General features: G+C 40.5%; 1 protein-coding gene across 2 annotated transcripts in view; it reads right to left on the bottom strand.

Annotated features, from left to right (window-relative positions):
• The window catches only part of ABRAXAS2 (abraxas 2, BRISC complex subunit), a 41,871-nt gene that overhangs the window by 6,171 nt on the left and 11,074 nt on the right, over nucleotides 1-24,626 (bottom strand). For both annotated transcript variants that reach the window (XM_072629005.1, XM_072629006.1), the window contains 5 exons: nucleotides 22,825-22,891; nucleotides 16,043-16,233; nucleotides 4,591-4,710; nucleotides 3,979-4,063; nucleotides 2,406-2,520 (listed from right to left, as the gene is read on the bottom strand). In XM_072629005.1, coding sequence (XP_072485106.1) covers nucleotides 2,406-2,520; nucleotides 3,979-4,063; nucleotides 4,591-4,710; nucleotides 16,043-16,233; nucleotides 22,825-22,891 — 578 coding nt within the window. The remainder of the gene's footprint in view (nucleotides 1-2,405; nucleotides 2,521-3,978; nucleotides 4,064-4,590; nucleotides 4,711-16,042; nucleotides 16,234-22,824; nucleotides 22,892-24,626) is intronic.

The raw sequence follows: 24,626 nt of genomic DNA, 5'->3' as shown, positions 1-24,626 counted from the left end.
TCCAGAGGTAACAAAATACAATGGCAAATTCTTGCAGCATCTGAGATGAGAGTTTATACTTGGATAATGTCATTCTGAACACAGACTTGGGAACAGATAGGAGAGGAAGTTCCCAGATTAGCTGTGGGGTGTAAGGTAAAGGTCAAAGATGACACCAAGATGAAGACCCTGAGTGAAGGTCTGTATCTTGGCTCTCTTGCAGAGAAGGGACCAGGGAAGTATGGAGATAGGAGCTTTGGGGGAAACACATTCTTGACATGAATTCTAAATGTTGCCTGGATAGTCACACAGACATTTGAAGAGGCAGTCAATTATTGCTGGTTACATAGATTTTGAAGTCATCTGCACAGAAATGATATTTGACCCCATAAGAACAGATGAGATTACTGGAGAAAAGAACTTCAAGAGGAAAGAGGGCCTAGGGCAAAGCACAGGGTGAGGATGGGGGGCATCCACACTTGATGACCAAAGGAAATTGAGGAGGAACAGTCAGACAGGTAGGGTAGAACTAGGACAGTGCAGTGTCATGAAAGCCAATGAAAGGGATAGCATTTATCACAATCTGCTTAGTCTCCAAGGCCGACAGATCTAGCAGTTCAGAGACCACTGGTCAACCTGGGAAAAGAAACTTTACTAGAGGGGCAGAGCTGGAAGTCAGATTGCAAGGGGTGAAGAAGGTACGGGGTGTGGGGTGTGGAGTTGGAGGATTGGAGAAGGAAAGACAGACAGTGAAGAGGATTCTTTCTAGGAGTCTGGCAGTGAAATGGAAGAGAGATACAGGACAATAATAGAGGAGGCTTAGAGGGTCAAGTGAAGGTTTTTTAAGGATGAGACATGTCTGAGTAGGTTTGCAGGCAGTGGGAAAGTGGTCAACAGTTGGAGACACTAGACATAAGATGCAAAGTTTAAATCAAAGGAAATTCAGGCTCACACAACAAAGAAGCTCAATATTTTCAGAAAAATAAGAGATGAAGCCGTACCAGGGAGTATGAGGAGCCTGGAAAGCCTGATGCATATGGGTGCAGAATAGAGCCAGCAACACATACAATAACTCCAAGAACATAAAAAGTGAATGTAATGAAATTAGGAAGAGCCAGGAGGCTCTAAATGAAGACAGAGGAGAAACATCCCCACCCCCAAATCCCTCTCCTCCAGGACATGGGAGGCCCACTCATGCTGAGGGCTCAGGCATGTTTTCTCCCCTTCTTTTTCTTTTCTATTATGTGGAATGATTCTCTGGAACTGGAGCGGGGAGGGAGACTATGGGAAACTATGATGATGTAAAAAAAAGAAGACATCAATAAAAACTGATTTTTAAAAAAAGAAAGAAGGCTTAAAGCAGACACTGAGGGCAGTGAGTTGAGATGAAATATCCTGAATCTGCAGGAGACCTAGTCCATTTGGTCCAATGACTCCCACTAGCAATGGTGAAGAGCCCAGGAGTACGTGTAGAGAAGGCAGATGGCAGGGGTGAGCCAGGGTCTGAAGGGCAGCAAGGGGCAAAGGAATCATGGAAGGAGCACAATAGATAAGTAAAGTGTGAAGGAAGGAAAGGGAGGGTGATAGACTGGAGGCTGTAGTAAAGATGAAGAAGTGGTTTATGTTCTATCAAGGCAGGGTGGGGAAGGAGAAAGAGAGAAAGGGCAGGTGATCAAAGAGAGGAATGAGATAGTTCCAAATGATGGTGGTTGTGAATAATCATGAGATCAAAAATTTGACCTTTCTTGCATATGGCTGAAGTGGAGGGCTCAAGCAGGTCTTGGGTGTGGAGGACACAGAGGCACTGGGAGGCCAGGGACAGTCAAGATCCCAACGAACAACTCATTTCAATCATTTATCATGGATCCTACCTCCTATTCCAAATCTACACAATTCGGATAGACTGACATTGGGGGAAGGGGACCTGGTTGCAATGAAGAAAGAGCTTGGCCCCCAGCTGCAGGCCCCCAACCATGACTGACCGTCAGATGCCTTTTCCACAGTCCTTGGAGCCTCTCCTTCCTCCTCCCATTGTCACACCCAACTTCCTCTCACATTTACATCTCTGATGATGGTGCTATCTTCTATATACCCTCCCTCCACAGGGCGTTGAACACAGCAGATGCTCCTTAAGAACTATGAATGAAATCCACAGCCCATCTTGGGTGAACCATGTCCTGTGTCCTATAGAACTTAAACCTATGCCAGCCACGTTGTGTGTTAATATTTTGCTTTTGTTTGTTTTTTTCCCCCATCAAAAAGATTCAAAATAAACACTTTTCAGAAGGAAAAGGACTGGCCCATCCCTCCTTAGATAATGAAGTGAGTTTGTCCCCACACTCCTTCCTATACAATATAGCTTTAAAATGGAAGAGCCACAAAACACTTTCCTGATAAGCTCAAGTTAATTTTGGAAAAAAACTTACTTATTTCTTGCTCCTTTTCATTTTTCCTTTGAGTGATCTGTCTTTTTAATTTGTTCACCTCTGCCTGAAAAGATTCGACCAATCTCTCGCTCTTCTCCACGTCTATGCACACTGCCTGGGGAAAAGTAAAAGGAGAACAATTAGGCCTCAGGCCCCTGAGGGCTCCCCACCAGCAGCCTTGGTGGGGAAAGGGAAGCACACAGGAAGCTTACTCCAGGTCCAGGGACAGCTGTGCCAAGCAGGCCAAGTGTCAAATCAACACAAGTAATAATACTTCCTCAATTCTCTTAAATTAAATAATGAGCAGGTTAACTCATTCACCTGATTAATCATTTGCATGGTTTCTTTCCCTCACACAATAAATAAGAAATAACTAGTAAGGAGAACTTCTTAGGGTTAGCCTACAAAGTGTTACACATTAAAGCTTCTAAAATTAATAACAAAATGGGTTTCAAATTTCACTTAATATTCCAAAATGATCAAAACAAATGAGTTGATATTGGTGCAAAGTCTACACTGCACTGAAAAATATGAAGTTTTAGAGTTGACATAGAACTGGATGAAGAATAATTTGAGATCGGGCTCTATATGACTCCCTCACTGAAAAAAGTCAGCATCAAAGGATCACGGCTCCTGCACTCCTGCATGACCCTAACATTCTCCTTTTCAGCCTTTTGTGTCTGCTTTGGGAGCACAGCAAAGGGCAATCTCAAAGTAAGGGCAAAGGAATGCACGTTTCACTATGGACTCGGGACAAGTAGCTGTTGGCTCCCTGATGCCTTCCTCCTATAGAAGGAGAAAGGCCTAAGATACAAACGCTCAGACCTCAGTGTGTCCCCAGGGGCCCCTGGGGGGAAGGGAGGGGGAACCGAGCACCAGGGTGGGCAGAAACACCCAAAGCTGGGGCACTAGTCCCTAAGTGGGGCCTTCTTGGCTTTCCAGATTCCTCTCTCTGTCTTTCTGTCCATCCTCTCTTTGAGATCTATTTGCAATTCTAAAATCTTCCTTTGTTCTTCTCTTCAGAGTGACCTATAACTTTAGCTATACATAGTAGATCAATAAACTTTTGTCAACTTGCTGGAGAATGTCACCACTATTTCTATCTCCACGGGAAAGAACAGTTTAAGTCCCTTACAAGCAACTTACAAACAGACTCTCTGAATGCAGCTCCCTGGTAAGTTGAAAGTCTGCCCTTTCCACTCTCATTGCATGAGGAGCTCATTTTTTGCTCACTGCTGAGGAGCTAAGAGGAAGCAGTGATTTCCCAGCCCCCATCTCAAACATGGCTACTGAGCAGATGTCATCTCAACCCATCTCTAGCACTGTCCTCAAAGCACAATCAGCTGGGCCTCAAGGCTCCTCCCAGGTGGAGTTCCAGTTGAAGGAGAGTCAGGGTCACAGATTTAGAACTGGACAGGACCCAGGGTCAGTCTCTTCAGTTTATAGATAGGAAACTGAGACCAGAAATACACTTCTCAGGTAAGTCAAGTCCACGTGGGCATGGAGAAGGAAGATTTTTAACCTTGAAACATCAATTCATACTGTAAGCTCATTTTAAAATGTTATGAGTTACCTGGACTTTTTCTTGAAGCGCATTATACACCTGATAAATTGCCCTGATGTCTTTCATCACTCCATCCTTATCGAAAAAGTCAGTACTAGATAGATGAAAAGACAAAAACCAATTAATTAAAAGCTGTCATGCTAATGGTCTCTTTAACGTCTCCAAAAGGGCAGTCTTGCACTCCCATACTCCTTCACTGTCAAAACCAGGGACCCTAAGGTGACCATTCAGGCAAAAGAGCAGAGCTACTGAATGTATTAGTAAATTGGGGGGAAGGTTAAATGACTACTTTTAGGGTAAGAAAATGAAAAGAAAAATCTGCCAACTATTTTAAAGAATATTCTCTTCAACAGTCCTTAAAAAACTGTTCATTCTGTCCATATGCTTTGTAGAATTTTCAAATAGTCTTGCTGTAAATGATACGAATACTGGTGATAATAACTATAACTTCAACATAAGACTGTTAAAACTGTACAAGTGACAGAGGGTCAGAGAACTGCTTTAACTGCTGATGAATAAGAAAAAGTGTTCCTACATCATAACGAAGTCAGTTTTAAGTCCAGTTTCTCAATCACAGTCTTTTGTTCTGTAAAATCTGGCCGTCCCTAGGCTTGGACTTACCCATGCTCCTTAATCACTTTGGCGTAGCTCTGAGAAGTGTTTGGCACTGAAGAAACTTTGTATTCCTGCTGGCTGGTGTTGCCCAGGTTGGGGATAGTGAGTGACACCCTTTGATTATACCTGCAGGGAAATTTTAGAAAGGTCACTTATGAAAGGCTTGACTTTTTCTCTGGGCTTGAGTTTTTGCAGCTCAAGTTTTATTCTTGGGGTGCATGAGAAACCTCAGAGGGAAACCTAAGAGAAGGGCTCATTCATCCACCTATTCAGACAACCCAATTAGCTTCATACTTCTCAGTCAGTTTTTCCTTCTCTTAGACTCTAAGGCTTATTAGAGCAATCTTCTAAAACTCCTACTCCCATGCTTCCCCATGGGCTGACTCTGGGTTCTCAAAGGCCAGGGAAGATAAGTTCCAGGAAATCCTACTATGCTGCAAAGTCTTCAAAGTCTGATCTCCACAACATACAACACCTGCCTTCAATGGCTGGCCTCTCTGAGCACCAAGAAGGGAACCTTGGCAAGAAGCTGATCCTGTGGTAATGGGACTCTTGTCCTGGCTAACATTTTATAACACAAATAAAATGCAAAACAGCCTTAACCCTGAGTAGTCCCCCTGAATTTCTGGCTGTGACAGTGGCAGAGTGCTGGAAAAGAAGGCATTTCATCATTTCATACTGTTTTAAGACCACCTAAAATATAGGTGAACTTTGTGTCACATAGCCCTTCTCACAGTCATGCTTTTAAATGCATAAAATAAAATACCTAGGATGAGAAAGGAAATCAATTCTACTGGAATACAGAATACAGTTATCAAAATATTCGAAATACAAGTTTATGGCCCGTAGGGCAAGAATATCTGGTCTAAAACCTTAGTTTTGTTCTTGCCTTTAAATACTAGCTCCTTGTCCACTAACTTAAGTACACACACTACTCAAAGAACTGAATCTCATCCAACCTGACAGTTTTGCTAAGAAACTAAAAAAACCTTGAAACTAAGTGATATGAATTCACTTGACCCTTTGACCTAGTGATCTCATAAGTGAGTTTATGTCCAAGGAGGTCAATTAAAGAAAGATCCCATCCACATCAGAACATTCATAGCAATATTTTTGGCAGCAACAAAAAAAGCTAGAAAGAATGTATGCACTATCTAAGAAATGGCTGAACACACTGTGGTATACAGATATAATATTATCACATCTTAAGAAATGATGAATTGTGAAGAATGCAGAGGAACACAGACAGATGTGTACAAACTGATTCAAAATGAAGAAAGCAGTACCTATATTAACAATGACAATGATAAACATAAAGGAAGACAGCAGGACCAGACACACAAATGATGCTTCTGGATGACTCATGGTGACTGACACACTTCCTCTCCTTTAAGAAACTCTGAATTCAGTAACCATGACTCCAGAAGGGTGATGGGGCTGCATGCCACTCATCCACCCATCTCTTGAGAGAGAGGGGAGGGACTCAAGAAGCAGGGTAGGAATAAGAATGCTCAGAGTCAACTGTGGGAATCTCTGGTTTGACTGTGCATAATTTAAATAAGGGCTTTTCCCCTGAGGGTAAGGAGGACTGAGTAGGAAAGTAAAGGCAGAAAGAGAAAGGGCAGCTAAAAGAGGGAGGGAAGGAAGAAGGGAGGGAAGGATGGAGGGAGGGAAGGAGAGAGGAGGGAAGGAAGGAAAGAAGGGAGAAAGGAAAGAAGGAAGGAGGGAAGGAAGGAAGGACCACCAAGGTGTCTTTTTAAAAAATACAGAAAAGAGAAGAGAAGGCAGGCTAGAAAGAAACACAAACAAGCAGGAAGCTTTGAAAGCTATAGGTTGAATTTATTATATATTTAAAAAGAAAAGTATAATAAAAGCATATAAAGCATATATAAACGCATAACAGAGACTTGCAGTTTCATGTACAATCATCTTTTCTATTCTACTTCATATATGGAAATGCTCATTTTATTTGGTATTCAAATTCAGAATAAAAACAAATAAGTTCATTAAAAAAACTAGTAGTTCCAAATATTACATGTTCTGTCAGTTGTCATAACTACAGATGGTTTTGTTCAAATGTTTTCAAGAAAGGGTATTATGTAGTTGGAATTGGAAAGCGACTGTCATGTCAAAAAGTAAGTTAGTAAAATAAATATATATTTTTAAGATTAATGAAAGTTGCACCTAGTAGAATGATGGATCTCTCCTTGGACAAAGAAATAAGAGGGGGGACAAATCTGATTTATTGCATATCTCAAGGAAACTAGATTCACATTTCACTAGATACTTAGTATTCAAAATCAGTATGAACAAAAAGATCATCACAAAAAAATGGCAACTCATGAACCAATATCTGTTGCAGAGGATTAGGAGACAAAGAAACTTTATAAAGAGCTCAGAAAGACCTTTCAAATAAGATCAACATTTCCTTTAATCCTTGGTGAATTCAAAGCAAAGGTGGGCATAGAGTAAGATGGCAAAAAATATTTTGGAAAATATGGTTCAGGAGTAAGAAATGAAAGAAGGCAACAGCTTGTAGATAATAAAGGAGCCTTGCACATAAGGATCAAGAAGGTTTTCTTCAAGAAAAGAACTTGATGATACTGGACCTGGTAAACACCAAATAGTAGCACAAAAAAATAAGATGACTACATATTAACAAACAGGAAATAACTGAATACCACTGAGTCACTTCCAAACTAGTTTTTTGTATACAGCTGATTGTTGGAGCAAATTCTAAAATCAATACCAAACTAGGAAAATTAAAATGAGATGAAAGAACACAAATAAAGGAACCCTAACCTGAAACATTTTAAAGAGCTACTAATAGTCCCACATGGGAAATGGGTAGAGAAGACATTGACACATACTATCACTATTTCCTAAGGTTATATCAATAAAGAGATCAAGCATAAACCGTATCAGCCAAAGACAACAGCTCAGACCATACATGCATTTATTTATGATGGTGGGATATTTTAAACAGTATGGCTTCATAAGGCTGAAAAGGAGAAGAAGAAAAATAAAGTTTGCAGAAATCTTGGCAGTGGGGGCAGAGCCAAGATGGCGGAGTTGAAAGATGCACATGCTATAGCTCTTCACCCACAGTCCATAAAATATCTGTAAAAAATGACTCTCAACAAATTCTCGAGCAGCAGAAGCCACAGAACAACAGAGTGAAAGAGATTTCCAGCTAAAGGTAACCTGGAAGGCCAACAGGAAAGGTCTATCCCATGGGATGCTGAGCAGAGCGGAGCCCAGCCCTGGCCGCATGACACTGGAAGGAACAGGACCAGAACAGGTTTCCAGGGCAGAATCCCCAGCAGGGAGGGTCTCAGATCCCTCAACCCACAAGTGCCAAAGAAAGTTTCAAAGGTCAGTGAGAAGGCATTCCCAGCTGGGCGAGAGGGGAGCAGGGTCCCCCACAGCATGGGCCCCAGGCAGTGGTGGCAGCACCAGCAGTGGGGCAGCAGCGCTGTTTGGCAGTGGCCATCTCGGGCAGCAGCTTCCATTGTGGAAGCAAATCAGCTTAAAGCCCCTGGGGGAGTTGAGCAGCTGATCTGAATCTCAGCCCTGAGCACGAACCTGGGGGGAGGAGGAGCACTAAGACCCTCCTCTTGACAAAGGATTCAGAAGTCAAGTAACTGGCTGGGAAAATGCCCAAAAAGGGGAAAAAATAAGACCATAGAAGGTTACTTTCTTGGTGAACAGGTATTTCCTTCCACCCTTTGGATAAGGAAGAACAATGCATACTGTCAGAGAAAGTCAAGGCTTCTGCATCAAGTACCTCCAAAATGAATTATGCAATGGGCTCAGGCTGTGGAACAGCTTGAAAAGTGAGTCAACAGCTTGCTAAAGGAGACCCAAAAAAAAATGCTGAAGAAAATAACACCTTTAAAAATAGGCTAACTCAACTGGAAAAAGAGGTCCAAAAAGCCAATAAGAAGAAGAAGGCTTTAAAAAGCAGAATCATCAAATGGAAAAGGAGGTTCAAAAGCTCACTGAAGAAAACAGTTCCTTAAAAATGAGAGAGGAGCTGAGGGAAGCTAATTTGACTACATGATAAACCAAGAAATTACAAAACAAAACCAAAAGAATGAAAAAATAGAAGATAATGTGAAATATCTCATTGGAAAAACAACTGACCTGGAAAATAGATCCAGGAGAGACAATTTAAAAATTAAGGGACTACCTGAAAGCCATGATCAAAAAAGGAGCCTAGACATTATCCTTCATGAAATTATCAAGGAAAAGTGCCCTGATATTCTAGAATCAGAGAGCAAAATAAATATTGAAAGAATCCACCGATCACCTCCTGAAAGAGGCCCGAAAAGAAAAACTTCTAGGAATACTGTGGCCAAATTTCAGAGTTCTCAGGTCAAGGAGAAAATATTGCAAGCACCTAGAGAGAAACAATTCAAGTATTGTGGAAATACAATCAGAATAACACAAGATTTGGAAGCTTCTACATTAAGGGATCAAAGGGCTTGGAATAGGATATTCCAGAAGTCAAAGGAGCTGGAATTAAAACCAAGAATCACCTACTCAGCAAAACTGAGCATAATACTTCAAGGGAAAAAATGGTCATTCAATGATATAGAGGACTTTCAAGCATTCTTGATGAAAAGACCAGAACTGAAGAGAAAATCTGACTTTCAAACACAAGAATCAAGAGAAGCATGAAAAGGTAAACAGGAAAGAGAAATCATAAAGGACTTTCTAAAGCTGAACTGTTTACATTCCTACATGGAAAGATGATATTTGTAACTCTTGAGACTTTTCTCAGTATTTGGATAGGTGGAGGGACTATACACACACACACACATAGACAGAGAGCACAGGTTGAGTTGAATCAGAAGGGATGATATCTATAAAAATAAAATAAAATTAAGGGGTGAGAGAGGAATATATTGGGAGGAAAAAGGGAGAAATGGAATAGAGCAAATTATCACTCATAAAAGAGATAAGAAAAATCTTTTTCAATGGAAGAGAAAAAAGGGAGGAGAGGGGAAAATTGAAGCTTACTCTCTTCACATATGGCTTAAGGAGGGAATAACATATTCACTAAATTTGGTATGAAAATCTATCTTGGGGGCGGAGCCAAGATGGCGGAGTAGAAACGCACAAATACGCTAGCTCCGAACCCACAGCCCATGAAATATCTGTAGTAAAGAGCTGCCAATAAATTTGGGAGCAGGAGAAGCCACATAACAGCAGAGTGGATAAGATTTCTGTGCCAGAGGGACCTGCAAACCTCTCGCAAAAGGTCCTTCGCGCAGTGGACGCAGAGCCCAGCCCAGCCCTGCCCCAGCCCCAGCACCAAGAGGAGAAGATCCGAGCGGACTTCAGGGACGGGATCTCCAGCGGCCATGTGGGTCCCTCCACCCACAGGTGAAGGGGGTCGGTGAGAAGGTCTCTTTGGTGGGTCAAGAGGGGAGTGGAGTGCCCACATACTCAGGCCCCCTCGGGAGGCAACAGTGGAGGCGGGAGCAGACTGGGGCTCCCCAAGCAGGCAGGAGTCCAGATCCATTGCTGAAGGTCTCCACATAAAACCCCTGAGGGAACTGAGCCCGTGAGGCGGCCCTGCCCCGACCTGAGCACCTGAACTTAATCACACACTGAATAGCAGCCCTGCCCCCGCCAAAAGCCCTGAGGCTGGCAAGCAGCATTTGAATCTCAAACCCCAAGCGCTGGCTGGGAGGATCCGGAGGCGAGGTGGGTGTGAGGAGAATATTCAGAGCTCAAGTCACTGGCTGGGAAAATGCCCAGAAAAGGGAAAAAAAATAAGACTATAGAGGGTTACTTTCTTGGTGAGCAGGTTTCTCCTCCCCTCCCTTCTGATGAGGAAGAGCGGTGCTCACCATCAGGGGAAGACACGGAAGTCAGTGCTTCTACATCCCAGCCTACTCAATGGGATCAGTTCTGGGAAAAGGTCATAAAGAGCTCAAAAAATTTTCAAAATTATGTTAGAGAGGTGGAGGAAAAACTGGGAAGAGCAATAAAAGACTTGCAAGCAAAGTATGAACAACAGATCAGCACCCTGATAAAGGAGACCCAAAAAAATGCTGAAGAAAATAACACCCTGAAAAATAGGCTAACTCAATTGGCAAAGGAGGTTCAAGAAGCCAATGAGGAGAAGAATGCTTTCAAAAGCAGAATTAGCCAAATGGAAAAGGAGATCCAAAAGCTCACTGAAGAAAATAGTTCTTTCAAAATTAGAATGGCACAGATGGAGGCTAAGGACTTTATGAGAAACCAAGAAATCACAAAACAAAACCAAAAGAATGAAAAAAATGGAAGATAATGTGAAATATCTCATTGGAAAAACAAATGACCTGGAAAATAGATCCAGGAGAGACAATTTAAAAATTATGGGCCTACCTGAAAGCCATGATCAAAAAAAGAGCCTAGACATCATCTTTCATGAAATTATCAAGGAAAACTGCCCTGAGATTCTAGAACCAGAGGGCAAAATAAATATTGAAAGAATCCACCGATCACCACCTGAAAAAGATCCAAAAAGAGAAACTCCTAGGAATATTGTGGCCAAATTCCAGAATTCCCAGGTCAAGGAGAAAATATTGCAAGCAGCTAGAAAGAAACAATTCAAGTACTGTGGAAATACAATCAGGATAACACAAGATCTAGCAGCTTCTACATTAAGGGATCGAAGGGCATGGAATAGGATATTCCAGAAGTCAAAGGAACTAGGACTAAAAACAAGAATCACCTACTCAGCAAAACTGAGTATAATACTTCAGGGGAAAAATTGGTCTTTCAATGAAATAGAGGACTTTCAAGCATTCTTGATGAAAAGACCAGAGCTAAAAAGAAAATTTGACCTTCAAACACAAGAATGAAGAGAAGCATGAAAAGGTAAACAGCAAAGAGAAGTCATAAGGGACTTATAAAAGTTGAACTGTTTACATTCCTACATGGAAAGACAATATTAGTAACTCTTGAAACTATTCAGTATCTGGGTACTTGGTGGGATTACACACACACACATGCACACGCACACACTCATAGAGACAGAGTGCACAGAGTGAATTGAATAGGATGGGATCATATCTTAAAAAAAAAATGAAATCAAGCAGTGAGAGAGAAATATATGGGAGGAGAAATGGAGAAATGGAATGGGGCAAATTATCTCTCGTAAAAGAGGCAAGCAAAAGATTTTTTTTAGTTTGGGGAAAAAGAGGGGAGGTGAGAGAAAAACATGAAGTTTACTCTCATCATATTCCACTGAAGGAAGGAATAAAATGCACAGTCATTTTGGTATGAAAACCTATCTTACAATACAGGAAGGTGGGGGACAAGGGGATAAACAGGGTGGGGGGGACGATGGAAGGGAGGGTATGGGGAGGAGGGTACAATTTGAGGTCAACACTCATAGGGAGGGACAGGATCAAAAGAGAGAATAGAAGTAATTGGAAGCAGGATAGGATAGAGGGAAATATAGTTAGTCTTATACAACACGACTATTATGGAAGCCATTTGCAAAACTACACAGATTTGGCCTATATTGAATTGCTTGCCTTCCAAAGGGAGGGGGAGGGGAGGAAGGAAGGAAAAGAAGTTGGAACTCAAAGTTTTAGGAATAACTGTCAAGTACTGTTCTTGCCGCTAGGAAATAAGAAATACAGGTAAAGGGGTATAGAAAGTTATTTGGCACAACAGGACACAGGAGAGGATGGAGACAAGGGCAGAGAGGAATGATGGAGGGGAGAGTGGAGTGGTGATGGGGGCAATTGGAATGCTCGGTGTTTTGGGGTGGGGGGAGGGGACAAGGGGGGAGAAAATTTGGAGCCCAAAAATTCTGTGAAAATGAATGTTAAAAGTGAAATAAATTAATTAATTAATTTTTAAAAAAAGGGGAAAAAAAAAGAAAATCTATCTTACACTATAGGAAAGTAGGGGAGAAGGGGACAAGTGGGATGAGGGAGATGATAGAAGGGAGGGCAAATAGGGGAAGGAGGTAACTAGAAGTAAACACTTCTGGGAAAGGAGCATTCTCATTCTCAAATGAGAGAACAGAAGAAAAAAGGGGGGACAAGGGAGAAGGTAGGATGGAGGGAAATATAGTTAGTCTTACACAACATGACTATTATGGAAGTCCTTTGCAAAACGACACATATATAGCCTGTATTGAATTCCTTGCCTTCTCAGTGGGGATGGGTGGGGAGGGAGGAAGGAAGAGAAGTTGGAATTCAAAGTACTAGAAATCAATATTGAGAACTGTTATTGCATATAACTGAGAAATAAGAAATACAGGTAATGGGGTACAGAAATCTATCTTTCCCTACAAGAAAAGAGAGAAGATGGGGATAAGGGAAGGGTGTGATAGAAGGGAGGACACATTGAGGGAAGGGGTAATCAGAATGTAAGATGTTATGGGGTAGGGGGAGGGGAAAGATGGGGAGAAAAATTGGAACTCAAAATTTTGTGGAAATGAATGTCATAATTTAAAAATAAACAAATAAATAAATAAAATGGATAATTTGCTTAAAATGAAAAAAAATCTTGGCAAAAGATCTGACAAAGTTGGATCACATCAAGGACATTTAAGGGCGAACATTGAAAGACAACAAATGGACCAAAAAAGTGGAAAAGATCAGTCATTATTTCTACAATAAACTAATTTCCCTACTAATGACAATGAAAGCATCATTTAGGGATTCTAACATCATGGTCCTATGTGCTTCCTGGGGAACAACAAATGGCCGTAAGGACGATAAAGATGGGGAGGTCTGTGGTGGAAACAGAAATTTTCAGGGCACTAAGATGAGGGGCTGATTCCCAAGAACCAAAGGCTTGGAAAAAAAATCATGGACAAAAAAGGAGAATTGAGAAAGTATCCCTAACTGCCAAATCATGAGCCTAAAATTCCCATCTCTGCCAAATCCTTAGGAGAATAATGTACAAAGGCATCAGAGGCATCCTTTATGAAGCTATAAGTGGATGAAGAAAGGGTACACACCACATCTTGACAACCCCACAATGGCCTCAAACGTACAAAGAAGACAAGATTCCACTCGGCTTCTTATTTGTTGACTGTACAAAAAAAAAAAGTAGGTGACTTGGGAGAGCAAAGTGTCACCAAGGCAGAGACATAGAATCTTGGGGACTGAAGGGGCCTAGAACTGTCCAGTGCAAGCTCTCTCTCTCTCTCTCTCTTCTTGTTTCAAAGTGTTTTCTAGTCCTAAATGGAGCCAGGCCTGACTCTGCCTCTTTGCCTTTAAGGGTTCTCTACCAATAAGGTACCTCGGGTGTTTGGGTCAACATCCCAGGATCACTGGGTCACAGGTTTACATCAGAAAGGGACCTTAATGGAACCTCAGTCAATCCTATTTTACATATGAAAAAACTGAGAATCAAAGAGATTAAGTAACCTGACCAGGATCACACAAACAGAAAGTGGCAGTAGGACTCAAATCCAGGTGCTCGGACATCAAATCCAACATAAAAGGCTCTTTGAAAGATTTAATAACAGAGATTATTCAATGACCCTCTAATTATTAATATCGAGGCACATATGCTTGCCAAAAATGTTTACCACTGTTATGGGGGAACAGTCAGGGCAAAATCCAAATGAAAGAGCAATATTCCCAACAGATGGGTCCTGGAGATGCTCCTATTTGGTGGTAACACTGATATGAACACGTAAAGCTCCAGCATATTGTTAGACTCCCCAAAACTAACCCTAATCTGCACAACGAGAACTATAATTATTCAAAAGAATATGGCCTAACTATTCACAGAGGAAAAACCAAGTTGAAGAAGAATGTCCATTGTCCAACTATGATATACAGTTGTGTAGATAACTCACAGAAGTGGGTTATATATGTATATCACTATCTACTATCTCATAAACAACGAAATGGGCCCAGAATTAGAGGGACTGAGAAGGCTGGACTGCCTTTGGGAAATTGTGCAGGGTTTTAAACAACCCTGAAATTAAGGTCTAACTTTTTGACATTAGTATTTTTCCAGTGATTCTGAATGGCTGGGAGTGGAAGAACACTAGTCACCCAAAAATTAGAGTTATGGGTCATCCAAAGGGCAGTGGAGAAAGCACAAGTGTCCTGCATCTTACTGCCAAGGAGGAACTGAGTCAAAGCAGATCATCAGAGAGAGGTATGACCAGAAAAGGAGAAGGGCCAGTTATGGTAATGAAAGCAAGGGAGAATCAACAGACAGTCCACATTTTCCAGCGATAGCCAAATTATGTCAACAGACACAAAGATCTTACCAGCCTACTTGGGGTACCTTACATGGAAGATATGGACAAGGACAAAAGAGATACACAGGGTGAAAAAAGTTAGAAAGGGAAGTAATTTGCATCACTGGGAAAAGCACTTGGGCTAAGGAGATCACAAAAGAATTAAAGTAAGTCAAGGTCAATTAAGCAGACATTAATAGTAAATCCCTTGTAGGCAAGACCAATATATTTCCTCTGTAACCCCACAGCAACTAGAACAATACTCACTACATAATGTTCAGTGAAGTCTTCATGTAGCTGATATACTGTCACAAATACTTATTTGGCAATAACAACTGTTATTTATAGACTACATTAAAGTTTACTAAGTACTTTACATATATTATCTCATTTCCATATATCATTTCATTGAACAGTGTAGATTTCCTTTATTACGTGTAGATTTCCTGAGGACAGGGAAATTTTTTGATTGTTTTGCTCATTTGCAAAACTGCTCCATCATATTTAGTGAGGGCAAGAATAAGATTTGAGTCTTCCTCCCCTGAGAGCAGTGTGGAGGTGATCCTGCATTCTCCAGAGCTATACCAGCCACCCAATCTCTATCTATGCTGGAAGAGCTTGGCATATGGCCCCAGTGTGGACTGTGTGTCATCTGAAAACCTGCCTAGTTAAATTTGGACAGGTTCGTTACCTGGGTGGCAACAGAATGGCGGCAGTAACTCTTAAAAAGATCTGCTAAAGTATCAGGGAGGTGGAGGAAATACTAACACAAATGGCATTTCTGTCCAGGTGGAAATATCATAATACCAGCGAAATCAGTTCAAATAGTTTTGCTTCCACAAGTTAATCAGGTAAAAGCCTCATTATTCAGTAGGTGGATCCATTTTAGAATAATGTTTCCTAAATCTATCCTTTCAGTTGTTTATCAGATTATTATAACAAGTGACGACCACAGCAATAAGATGTATCCTTACTAATGGTAATGCACAAGCCCTGATTTTTACCTGTTTTTATAATTTTTTTTTCAAAATCTGAACATGACAGTAAAAAAAATTTCTAATGGCTATATCTCCATCATCAAATTTTAATAACTGTCATAGGGATAATATCAACCTACCTAAATATTAGAGTCTCTAAAATAAAGCTTTTCTTGAATTATGCTCTAAGATAGTACGTATTCTTGCAAGAGATGTCAGCATGAGGCAGTTAACTGGAAGGAAAATCTTCCTTCTTTACCTTCGGTTTGGTCTAAAAAGTACGTATTCTAAAGCATGAGTGGAATTATTTGCAGTGGAGATGAAGCTGACGAGGAGGAAGACGAGATCAGGCGCCCCCAGGATGTGTGTCAGCTGTTTGTGGAGGATCTGCTCTCTGTAGGACATCTGCTGTGGACTGTTTCTTCTAAAGCGGTACCACCCGATGACATTCTGCAACATATGAAAGAAAAACAAAGTATGAAGAAAAGAGAAAATGAAGGTTATTGAGTACCTGTCATCTTTAACTACAAGGTCACTGAACAAGGGAAGTGAGCAAACTTAAAAAAACGTTCCTGAAGGCAGCTTTAATTAGACTGGTCTGAATTAAAGGCATGGCAGACATTGGGTTTGGGACGGTGAATGTCTTCGAAAGTGTTTTTTGTACAAAAACAAAATTTTTAAAGTTAAAAGTAGTTTTAGTCTCCTCTTAAAATGAACAGTGAAACTCATATAATCATACAGAGGATTAGAAACCTAATGTTAACAATGTTTTTAAGGAGAGTTAGGTTAAAACTAATGACATTGCATGCACTACATTTAATATCAGTCACATAAACCAACTGATGCTGGAGTCACACTCCAATGCTGAATTATTATTGGGTGAAATCTACAAATCATTCAATTACATTTCCAATATTCTCCTAAAAGATTTTCTCGTGCCACAGTTAGCCTTCTGACAAGCCATCTTCTGTCTTCATTGTTTATTCATAACATGAGGCAGCAGAAACGTACCAGCCTTAAAGACATACCCATGAAAGCCAAAGAAAATAGAACTGAAACATAAACTCTGATTTCCTATTTTCTGCCTGCTTTCTTTCAGAAATAAAGTTTGCTGATTTGAACTATAACAAGACAATAACATCAAGTAGATGAAATAAAGAAGGTCAAGGCATTAAATTAACTTACTTTGGTGTCATTTTAGACTTATTAGCTATTGAGGGGAAAATTAAGAAAAAACAAAACATTTTAACGCATGTTTCTTGTACACAGTTTGTGGAATACAATGCATTGCTTTTCCTGAAATTCCCCAGACAAGCTTTCACACATGGTAACTTCCTCGCCTGGTGGCCTGGTGGCCTGGTGGCCTGGTGACCTGTCTCAGGCAGGCAGCTTACACTTTCTACAACAGACACAGTTTGGGAACAAAGGTGGCCTGGCCCGCTGCAGAGGTTCACAAGCTTGGGGGCCGTCAGAAGAACTACTAAGGGATCCAGGAAGCTATAAATAAGCAGTCCACCATCTGTAGCCTGAGGATGTCTGAAGTTATATTCCTATTTTTCAAACTACGTAGATGCTGTTGTGAATACTATAATACTCATTCAAAGCGTTACTCAATTCACAGTGGCCTTTTTGTCTGTCTATTTTCTCAAAGATCCAACTACTACTACTATCATGGGGAGTGGGGATGGGTGCCAGGGTGCTATCAGAATCTTATACCATATCATAATAAATTCCAAAATATCTGGATGAGTTATAAAAGGGTAAAGCATTTGAAAACAATTAGAGTAGAATTGAAGAAGGTACCAAGTAGGAAGAATTGATAACCAAAGGAAAGAGGAAAATTCAAAAGATAAAGCAGACAATTTCCACTATGTAAATTTTTTTTAAATTTTTTTTTACAGGAAAAGAATGTGGCCAGAATAAGACAAGCTACCCAAAAGAGGGAAAACTTTACATAAGTCTGACACCAAAAATACATAGGAATTTGTACAAATTAATAAAACTAAAAGATATTTTCCAACAGATAAGGGGCCATAGTATACAGACAGTTCTCAAAGAAGTGCAATCTGTTCTCAAAATGCAAAAAGAATCCTCCAAATCACTAGAAGAAATGTAAATTAAAACAACTCTGAGCTATCAACCTTCACACCCATTAAACTGGTAAAAACAAACACCAAAACCAAGAAACAGTCAATGCTGCCAGGGCGACAGGAAGTTGGAATTATGGGACAGGAGTTACTTAGTGGTTTCTAGAACCAGTGGATGCAGAAATCCCCATTGGGCCTATACTTAAATAAGATTGATGACAAAATGTTTGATGGCAGAAAGGAAAATCTGTATTTATCTGACTCTAACAGCACAACAACTGGCCTCCCTGACATACCAGTCTCTCTCTCCCCATCCATCTTTCACACAGCTGCCAAATTGATATTCCTGAGCCCGGGTTTCACCATGTCACCTGCTGCCTCAAAAAAAATATGCAGATTCCTCTCTGGATCATCCACCTCATCTACATTTCCAGGCTTATCATACACTGCACCCCCTCTTGCCATCTACACTGCAGCCCAACTAGCCTATCTGCTGTTCGCACTACCGAGCATCCACCTTCCACTGCCCTCGTTTGGGTGCCTCACCCCCACTCTCCCTTGGCCCTCCCGAATGCTCTTCTTCCTCATCACCACCTTTTTGAATCCTCAGCTTCCTTCAAAGCTTAGCTCCTTCATGAGACCTCTCCTGACCGCCCCAGGAAAAGATCTTCCCCCAGAAATCTCTTGAATCAGCTTGTATTGGCTTCTCTATGAGGAAGTTGTACCAGTCAATGGAATATCAGTCCCTTAAGGTCGAGTACATTCTTTTTATCTGCATCTATCCCCAGGTTCAAACACAGTGACTGGCCAGGTAGGACTTAATTCCTGCGGAATGACGGATACACTTCCTTGTGTGGTTCCTTCAAAAACAACTGTGTTTTGTTCTAAGTCCAATATATAAATCAAGGAGCATTACTGGATGTAAAATAGACAATTATGGCTATATTAAATTAAAAAGTTTTTGCCCAAACAAAACCAATGCAAACAAGGTTAGAAGGAAAGCAGAAAGCCAGAAAACAATTTTTACAGCAAATGTCTCATTGATAAAGGTCTCATTTCTTAAATATATAGAGAACTGAGTCAAATCAATAAGAATACAAGTCATTTCCCACTCAATAAATGCTCAAAGAATATGAAAAGGAAGTTTTCAGATGAAAAAATCAAAGCTATCTATAGTCATATGAAAAAAATCAGTAATCATTAGAGAAATGGAAATTAAAACAACACTGAAATATCACCTCACACCAATCAGAATGGCTAATATGACAGAAAAGGAAATTAAGAAATGTTGGAGGGGATGTAGGAAAATTGAGACACTAATACACTTTTGGTGAAGTTATTAATTGATCCAATCAATGGAGAGCAATTTGGAACCATATCCAAAGTTCTATAAAACTATACCAAAAAAAGAAAAGGTAATTATCTATTTTCACAAAAATATTTATAGCAGCTCTTTTTGTAGTGGCAAAGAATTAGAAACTGAAGGGATACCCATCAATTGGGGAATGGTTAATAAGTTGTGGTATAGAATTGTAATGGAACATCTATGCTATAAGAAATGATGAGCAGGCAGATTTCAGAAAAATCTGGAAAGACTTGCATAACCTGATGCAAAATGAAGCAGAACCAGAAGAACATTGTACACAGTAACTGCAATACTATATGATGAACAACTGTGAATGATTTAGCTCTTCTCAACAATACAAAGATTCAAGACAATGCCAAAGGACTCACGATGAAAAAATGCTATCTGCCTCCAGAGAAAGAACTGGAGGAGTCTGCATACAGACTGAAACATATTATTTTTCATTTTCATTTTTTTATGGTGTTTTCCCCCTTTTTGGTTTGTGTCTTTTTTCACAATATGATTACTGAAAAAAAATGAGGGGAAAAAAAGAGTCTGGCTATGAGTTGATAAGGGCATGTACCAGGGGAGTGGTTACATGAGAGGCATAAGGGCTGGAAGGGGAAGATGTCAGGATAGTGGAGACAACAAGACTTGGCAATGCCCTGTGGATAGGAGAGGAATTGAGGGTGACACTAAAGTTTGGATCCTGGGTGACTTGAGAGGATAATAGTCCCTTCAACAGCAACAGAGAAGTGCAGAAGGGAGGAAGGTTTGAGGGAAAGGGAATGAGGTCTGTTTCAGACATGTTGAATTTGAGATACCGTGGAACATCCCGTTTGACACATCCAAGAAAAGAGGTGGTGATGAAAGACTGCAGCTTAGGAGAGAAGTTAGAGCTGTATGAATATGGTCAGTGACAGAATCAGTCTCATGAGCAAGAAGACCTGGGTTCAAGTTCTGACTGACATATATGGACTGTATCATACTGGGAAAACACTTAATTAGCCTCTCTGCACTCTGAGCAACAAAGACCATCAGTTGCCAAAGAAAAAAAAGAACCACCCCACACTGGCAGCTTCCTCACTGAGGAATTCCTTACAATATTGCAATCACATGTCTAATCCAGATCCCTAACTATGGGGGAACCTCTTGGTAACTTAATTAGTACAGTACTAAATCTCCAGTCTAAGTCATTTTAGACAGTATGGTGATTCTTTTTTATCCAAGATCATTTTTTTTATTCTACTTGTTATAATGTCTCTTATAAATGTAAAAATTCTTTTTTTATTGTGGACAGCAGATGCTTGCAAAAATCAAAAACACAAGTTTTACATTTCAAATACTATCCCTCCTTCCTTCCCTCCCCTCCCTCTTCCCTAAGAAGGTAAGCAATCAGATATAGTGCATACATGTGCAATTATATATAATGTTTCCATATTAGTCATTTTGTACAAGAAGACTCAAATAAAAGAAAAAAGAAAGTGAAAATTAGCCTGCTTAAGTCTGTATTCAAACAAGATCAGTTTTTTCTCTAGAGGCAGATTGTATGCTCCATGATAAGTCCCTTGGAATGGTCTTAGATCAATGTATTGCTGAAAAGAGCTAAGTCATTCACAGTTCTTCACTGAACAGTATTGCTGTTCTGTGTACAACGTTCTCCTGGCTCTGTTCAGTATGTTCACTATGCATCAGTTCATGTAAGTCTTTCCAGATTTTTCTGAAACCATCCTGCTCATCATTTCTCACAACACAATAATATTCCATGACAATCATAGCCATCTCTTTGATTTCCAATTCTTAGCCATATGGAGATTCTTATTATATTGTTGCAGTTCAACCGGTAGCTTAAGTTATTTAAATGTTTCTTCATTTCAGTAAAGATTGTTTGGTAACTGTATTTATACAAATTTTAAGTGTCTTAGTAGAACATCTCCCAAATATTTTAGTTCAAAGTTATTTCAAAAGGGGTTTATTTATCAGTTCTTCTTGGTTTTTGTTATATGTTTTTTTGTTTGATGGATTCATTTTGTATCCTTCATCTTAACTAAAGCTACCAATGATCTCAATTAGTATGCCATTTCTGTGGGATCTTTTTAGTAAACAATCTGGCCATCTGCAAATAGGGAATAATTTCACCTCTTCATTGATGGTGTTTCTCATATTTTTACTGCTAACATTTCTAGAACAATGTTAACATTGCTTTGCTCCTCTATTTATTGGAAGAGTTTCTGGTGTTTCTTTATGACAAGTGATGTAAGCTTTTGCTTTCAGATTATGTTTAAAAAAAACCCGTCTTCCTATGCCTACAGATTTTAAGCATAAATAAGTGTCATATTTTGTCAAAGGTATTTGTTAACATGTGGTCTTGGTTTTTTTTGTTTTAAGGTGATTATATTGTCTTCCTAATGTTGAGCCATCCCTGACATAAATCCAACTTAGTTACAGTGAATAATTTTATAGATATATTGGTATAATCCTTTTGTTAGGACTTGAACATTTTTGCATGAATAACTGTTAGTGATATTGATCTCCAATTCTCTTTCTCTGACTGGCCCCCACACTTGGCTTATAAAGGGAGAACTTTCATACCCAACTACTGAGAAGAATTTACAGAGCAAGGTATCCTGCATTTCTTTCCAATCTCCCCCTCTTTCATCCATTTCTTCCTTTTCTTTTTTTATTCTTTCCCATAATACTCCAGGCCTGATGTGCTCCCATAATGACACCCAACACAGACAGTGCTGGTCTTTGATCACATACATGAAAACTTAGCTGTGATTCTCCTGGGAGATGCAGATAGAGCAGAAAGCACACTGGAGTTGGTTCAAATCCCAGCTCTCCTGCTTGAGTGACCATGAGGGAACTATTGTAGAAAAGAGGTAGCAAGCTGGAGAGGAAATCAGACTTGACCTAGAATCTGCCTCAGCTACCTATTAGCACTGTGAAGCTGGAGAATTCCCTTATCCTTTCTCTGCTGGTCCTATCATAGGTAAAGTGGGGATGATAACACCCTTAGGGTGGTTGTGAGGTTCAAGTCAGACATTCTACAGATGAGGAAACTGAGGCAAACAGGATTGAATGACTTGCCCTGAGTCACATAGCTAGTAAACATCTGAGGCCAGATTTGAACCATGGCACTCTGTGCACTATGGTGCCCCCTAGTTTCTCCATCTCATGTTACCTTTTTACATTCCCATAATCTTTGGCATAATCATTTTACAACCAACTTATTTCCCCCAAATTAATATTTATTATTCTAAGTCAGTTTTTGCTTAAGAGCAGATTATAAGTGAGACTATTAGATAAAGACAACTTACTGTAAGAGATTATTGAGATTAACAAAATAACTGTCACTCCCAGTGACATAGACAAGGGTGACCACAAAGACACTGTGACCCACATCAGCTGAGCCTTAGACTCTGTTATTACAATTTACTTTTTAAACTCTTAAGAGAAACACAACAAATGGACCACTCAGCTGCTCTCTCACTGTATCCTGGGATGATGTGTACAATGTCTACAAAGAGAAGGCGGCAGTTTGGGGGCCCAAAGGAACCTCGAGGTTAAATTATCTCCTGAGACAAGAGCTCAAGGAAGAAAACTTACCTTTCTTCGATCTTTAAGAAGTCTGTCCAAACTCTCTTCATTAACTTTCCCAGCATAATCATAAAAGCTTAAGTTAAGAAAAAAAGAAAAAGTGAGACAGAGCTGACAATTTGCTTCTCAGATGAATGCCCCCTTATCAATTAGCTAAGGCCCAAGAATGAGACAGTTCAAATAACTCCAGTGATGTTCAAATCAAACAGGGCACCTCAGCCCTAGACCTCACCCAAGTCCCACCCATGCCCCAGTCCAGTCCTCCCTACCCTGACCTCTTTTTGGCTTGTGACACGAAGTAAGGTAGAACAATTTCATTTTCCACCTATGAAAAATGAAGTCCATTTCCTGTCCATATTAAATGTTTAATAAATGACTACTGAATTGAAACTTACTAAAGTTAGTATGAAGTGAAAGAAAAAAATGTCAGAGGGACCAGTGAGCTAAACAGGAAAAAGGGTTCATGTTGATGTCATCTGACTAGACTATGGTAAATGGCCAAGTAAATATTGTTTTATTCTAATATGAAGATCCACACTTGTCTGGCATGCTGACAAGAAAGCCATTTGGAGAGTTCTTCTATCACGTTCCTAGTGGTGGGGTGGTCATACGCTGAGGGACAACAGATAAAGAATGGAGGGCTAATACTCAGTTATAGAAAGTGACCAATGAAAAAATCCATGCTCATCATCACCAGCACGTCTACATAGGCTGGCTGCAGTCAGACTCTGTCAGTGAAAATGGATCTCCACTGTTAGCAACTCGTGGAGCACGAGCTGGACTGCCTGGGCAGAGGAAGCCCCACTCCTGATAAAACACGAGGCCTCCCCTCCCCATTACTCCAGAGGCATTCTGCATGTGGACTCGTGGTTTCCTGTCAGGCTGGCACTTTCTTGAGAGTCAGGCCCAGGGATGGCCCCTAACAAATGCCTCCTGAACTGAACTGGCCCATGAGAGACGGTCAGTAAAGGCCTGTGACAACTGAGCTCTGAAAGGCAGCCTTGCTGTCTCCACAACCCCAACCCTTGAAGTAAGCAAACAAACTCTTTTTCCTTCATGTGTTATATTAGATACAAATTATTCGAAATGTTCTAATAATGGAGTGTATGTTTTATCTCAAAGAACGCTTAGATAGAAATTGCTACATCTCACACATTCCTCACTTTTCTACAAAAGTTCTGTTACAAAATAGACTGTTACAAATCACTATGTATCTGTTGTTTGCTTTAAATAGCAAGAGCCCAGAGTGTGTAACAGCATCCCAGCCGCTCAGCTCAGCTCTGGTTAAAGCGTATGTGAGGCAGGACGGCCCTAACTGAAGCAGCTGGGAGACCTGGACTCCTCCAAGCCCGCCCTTCTGCCAGCTCTTCAGGGTTCCTCAAAAGGAGAGAGGATCCAGCTGCTCCACACAGAACCTGCTTTATCAGGAGCTGCCAATGCCCATGCTAGAGGGAAGCCCCAGGAGGAGCAAGAAGAAACATTGTACATGCTGGGAGAGAAGCTTCCTGAGACCTGTGTCCAGGTGACAGCAGGGAGAGGCTGTCGGCCAAGGAGGAGTCCTTAACTTCTGAAATATCCCTCCTACTTGGTACCTGTATGACCTTAGGTCAGTCACTTCCCTTTCTGGGCCTCAATTTACTCAGATATAAAACAAGAAGCCTATTCATTGAACTAAACAATCTCTAGGGCCTTTTCAGTTCTAAATTTCTATGATCTTATGATGAGGGGTAAAGAATTTGCTGCCAAAGAGCTAAGACCTCTGGGTCCAATGTAAGTCCCCATGCATTCTGCAGGGGCAAGTCCCCAGCACA

Source organism: Notamacropus eugenii, chromosome 1 (genome assembly GCF_028372415.1).
Source record: "Notamacropus eugenii isolate mMacEug1 chromosome 1, mMacEug1.pri_v2, whole genome shotgun sequence".
Classification (NCBI taxonomy): domain Eukaryota; kingdom Metazoa; phylum Chordata; class Mammalia; order Diprotodontia; family Macropodidae; genus Notamacropus; species Notamacropus eugenii.
This window is presented reverse-complemented; position numbering and strand designations above follow the sequence as displayed.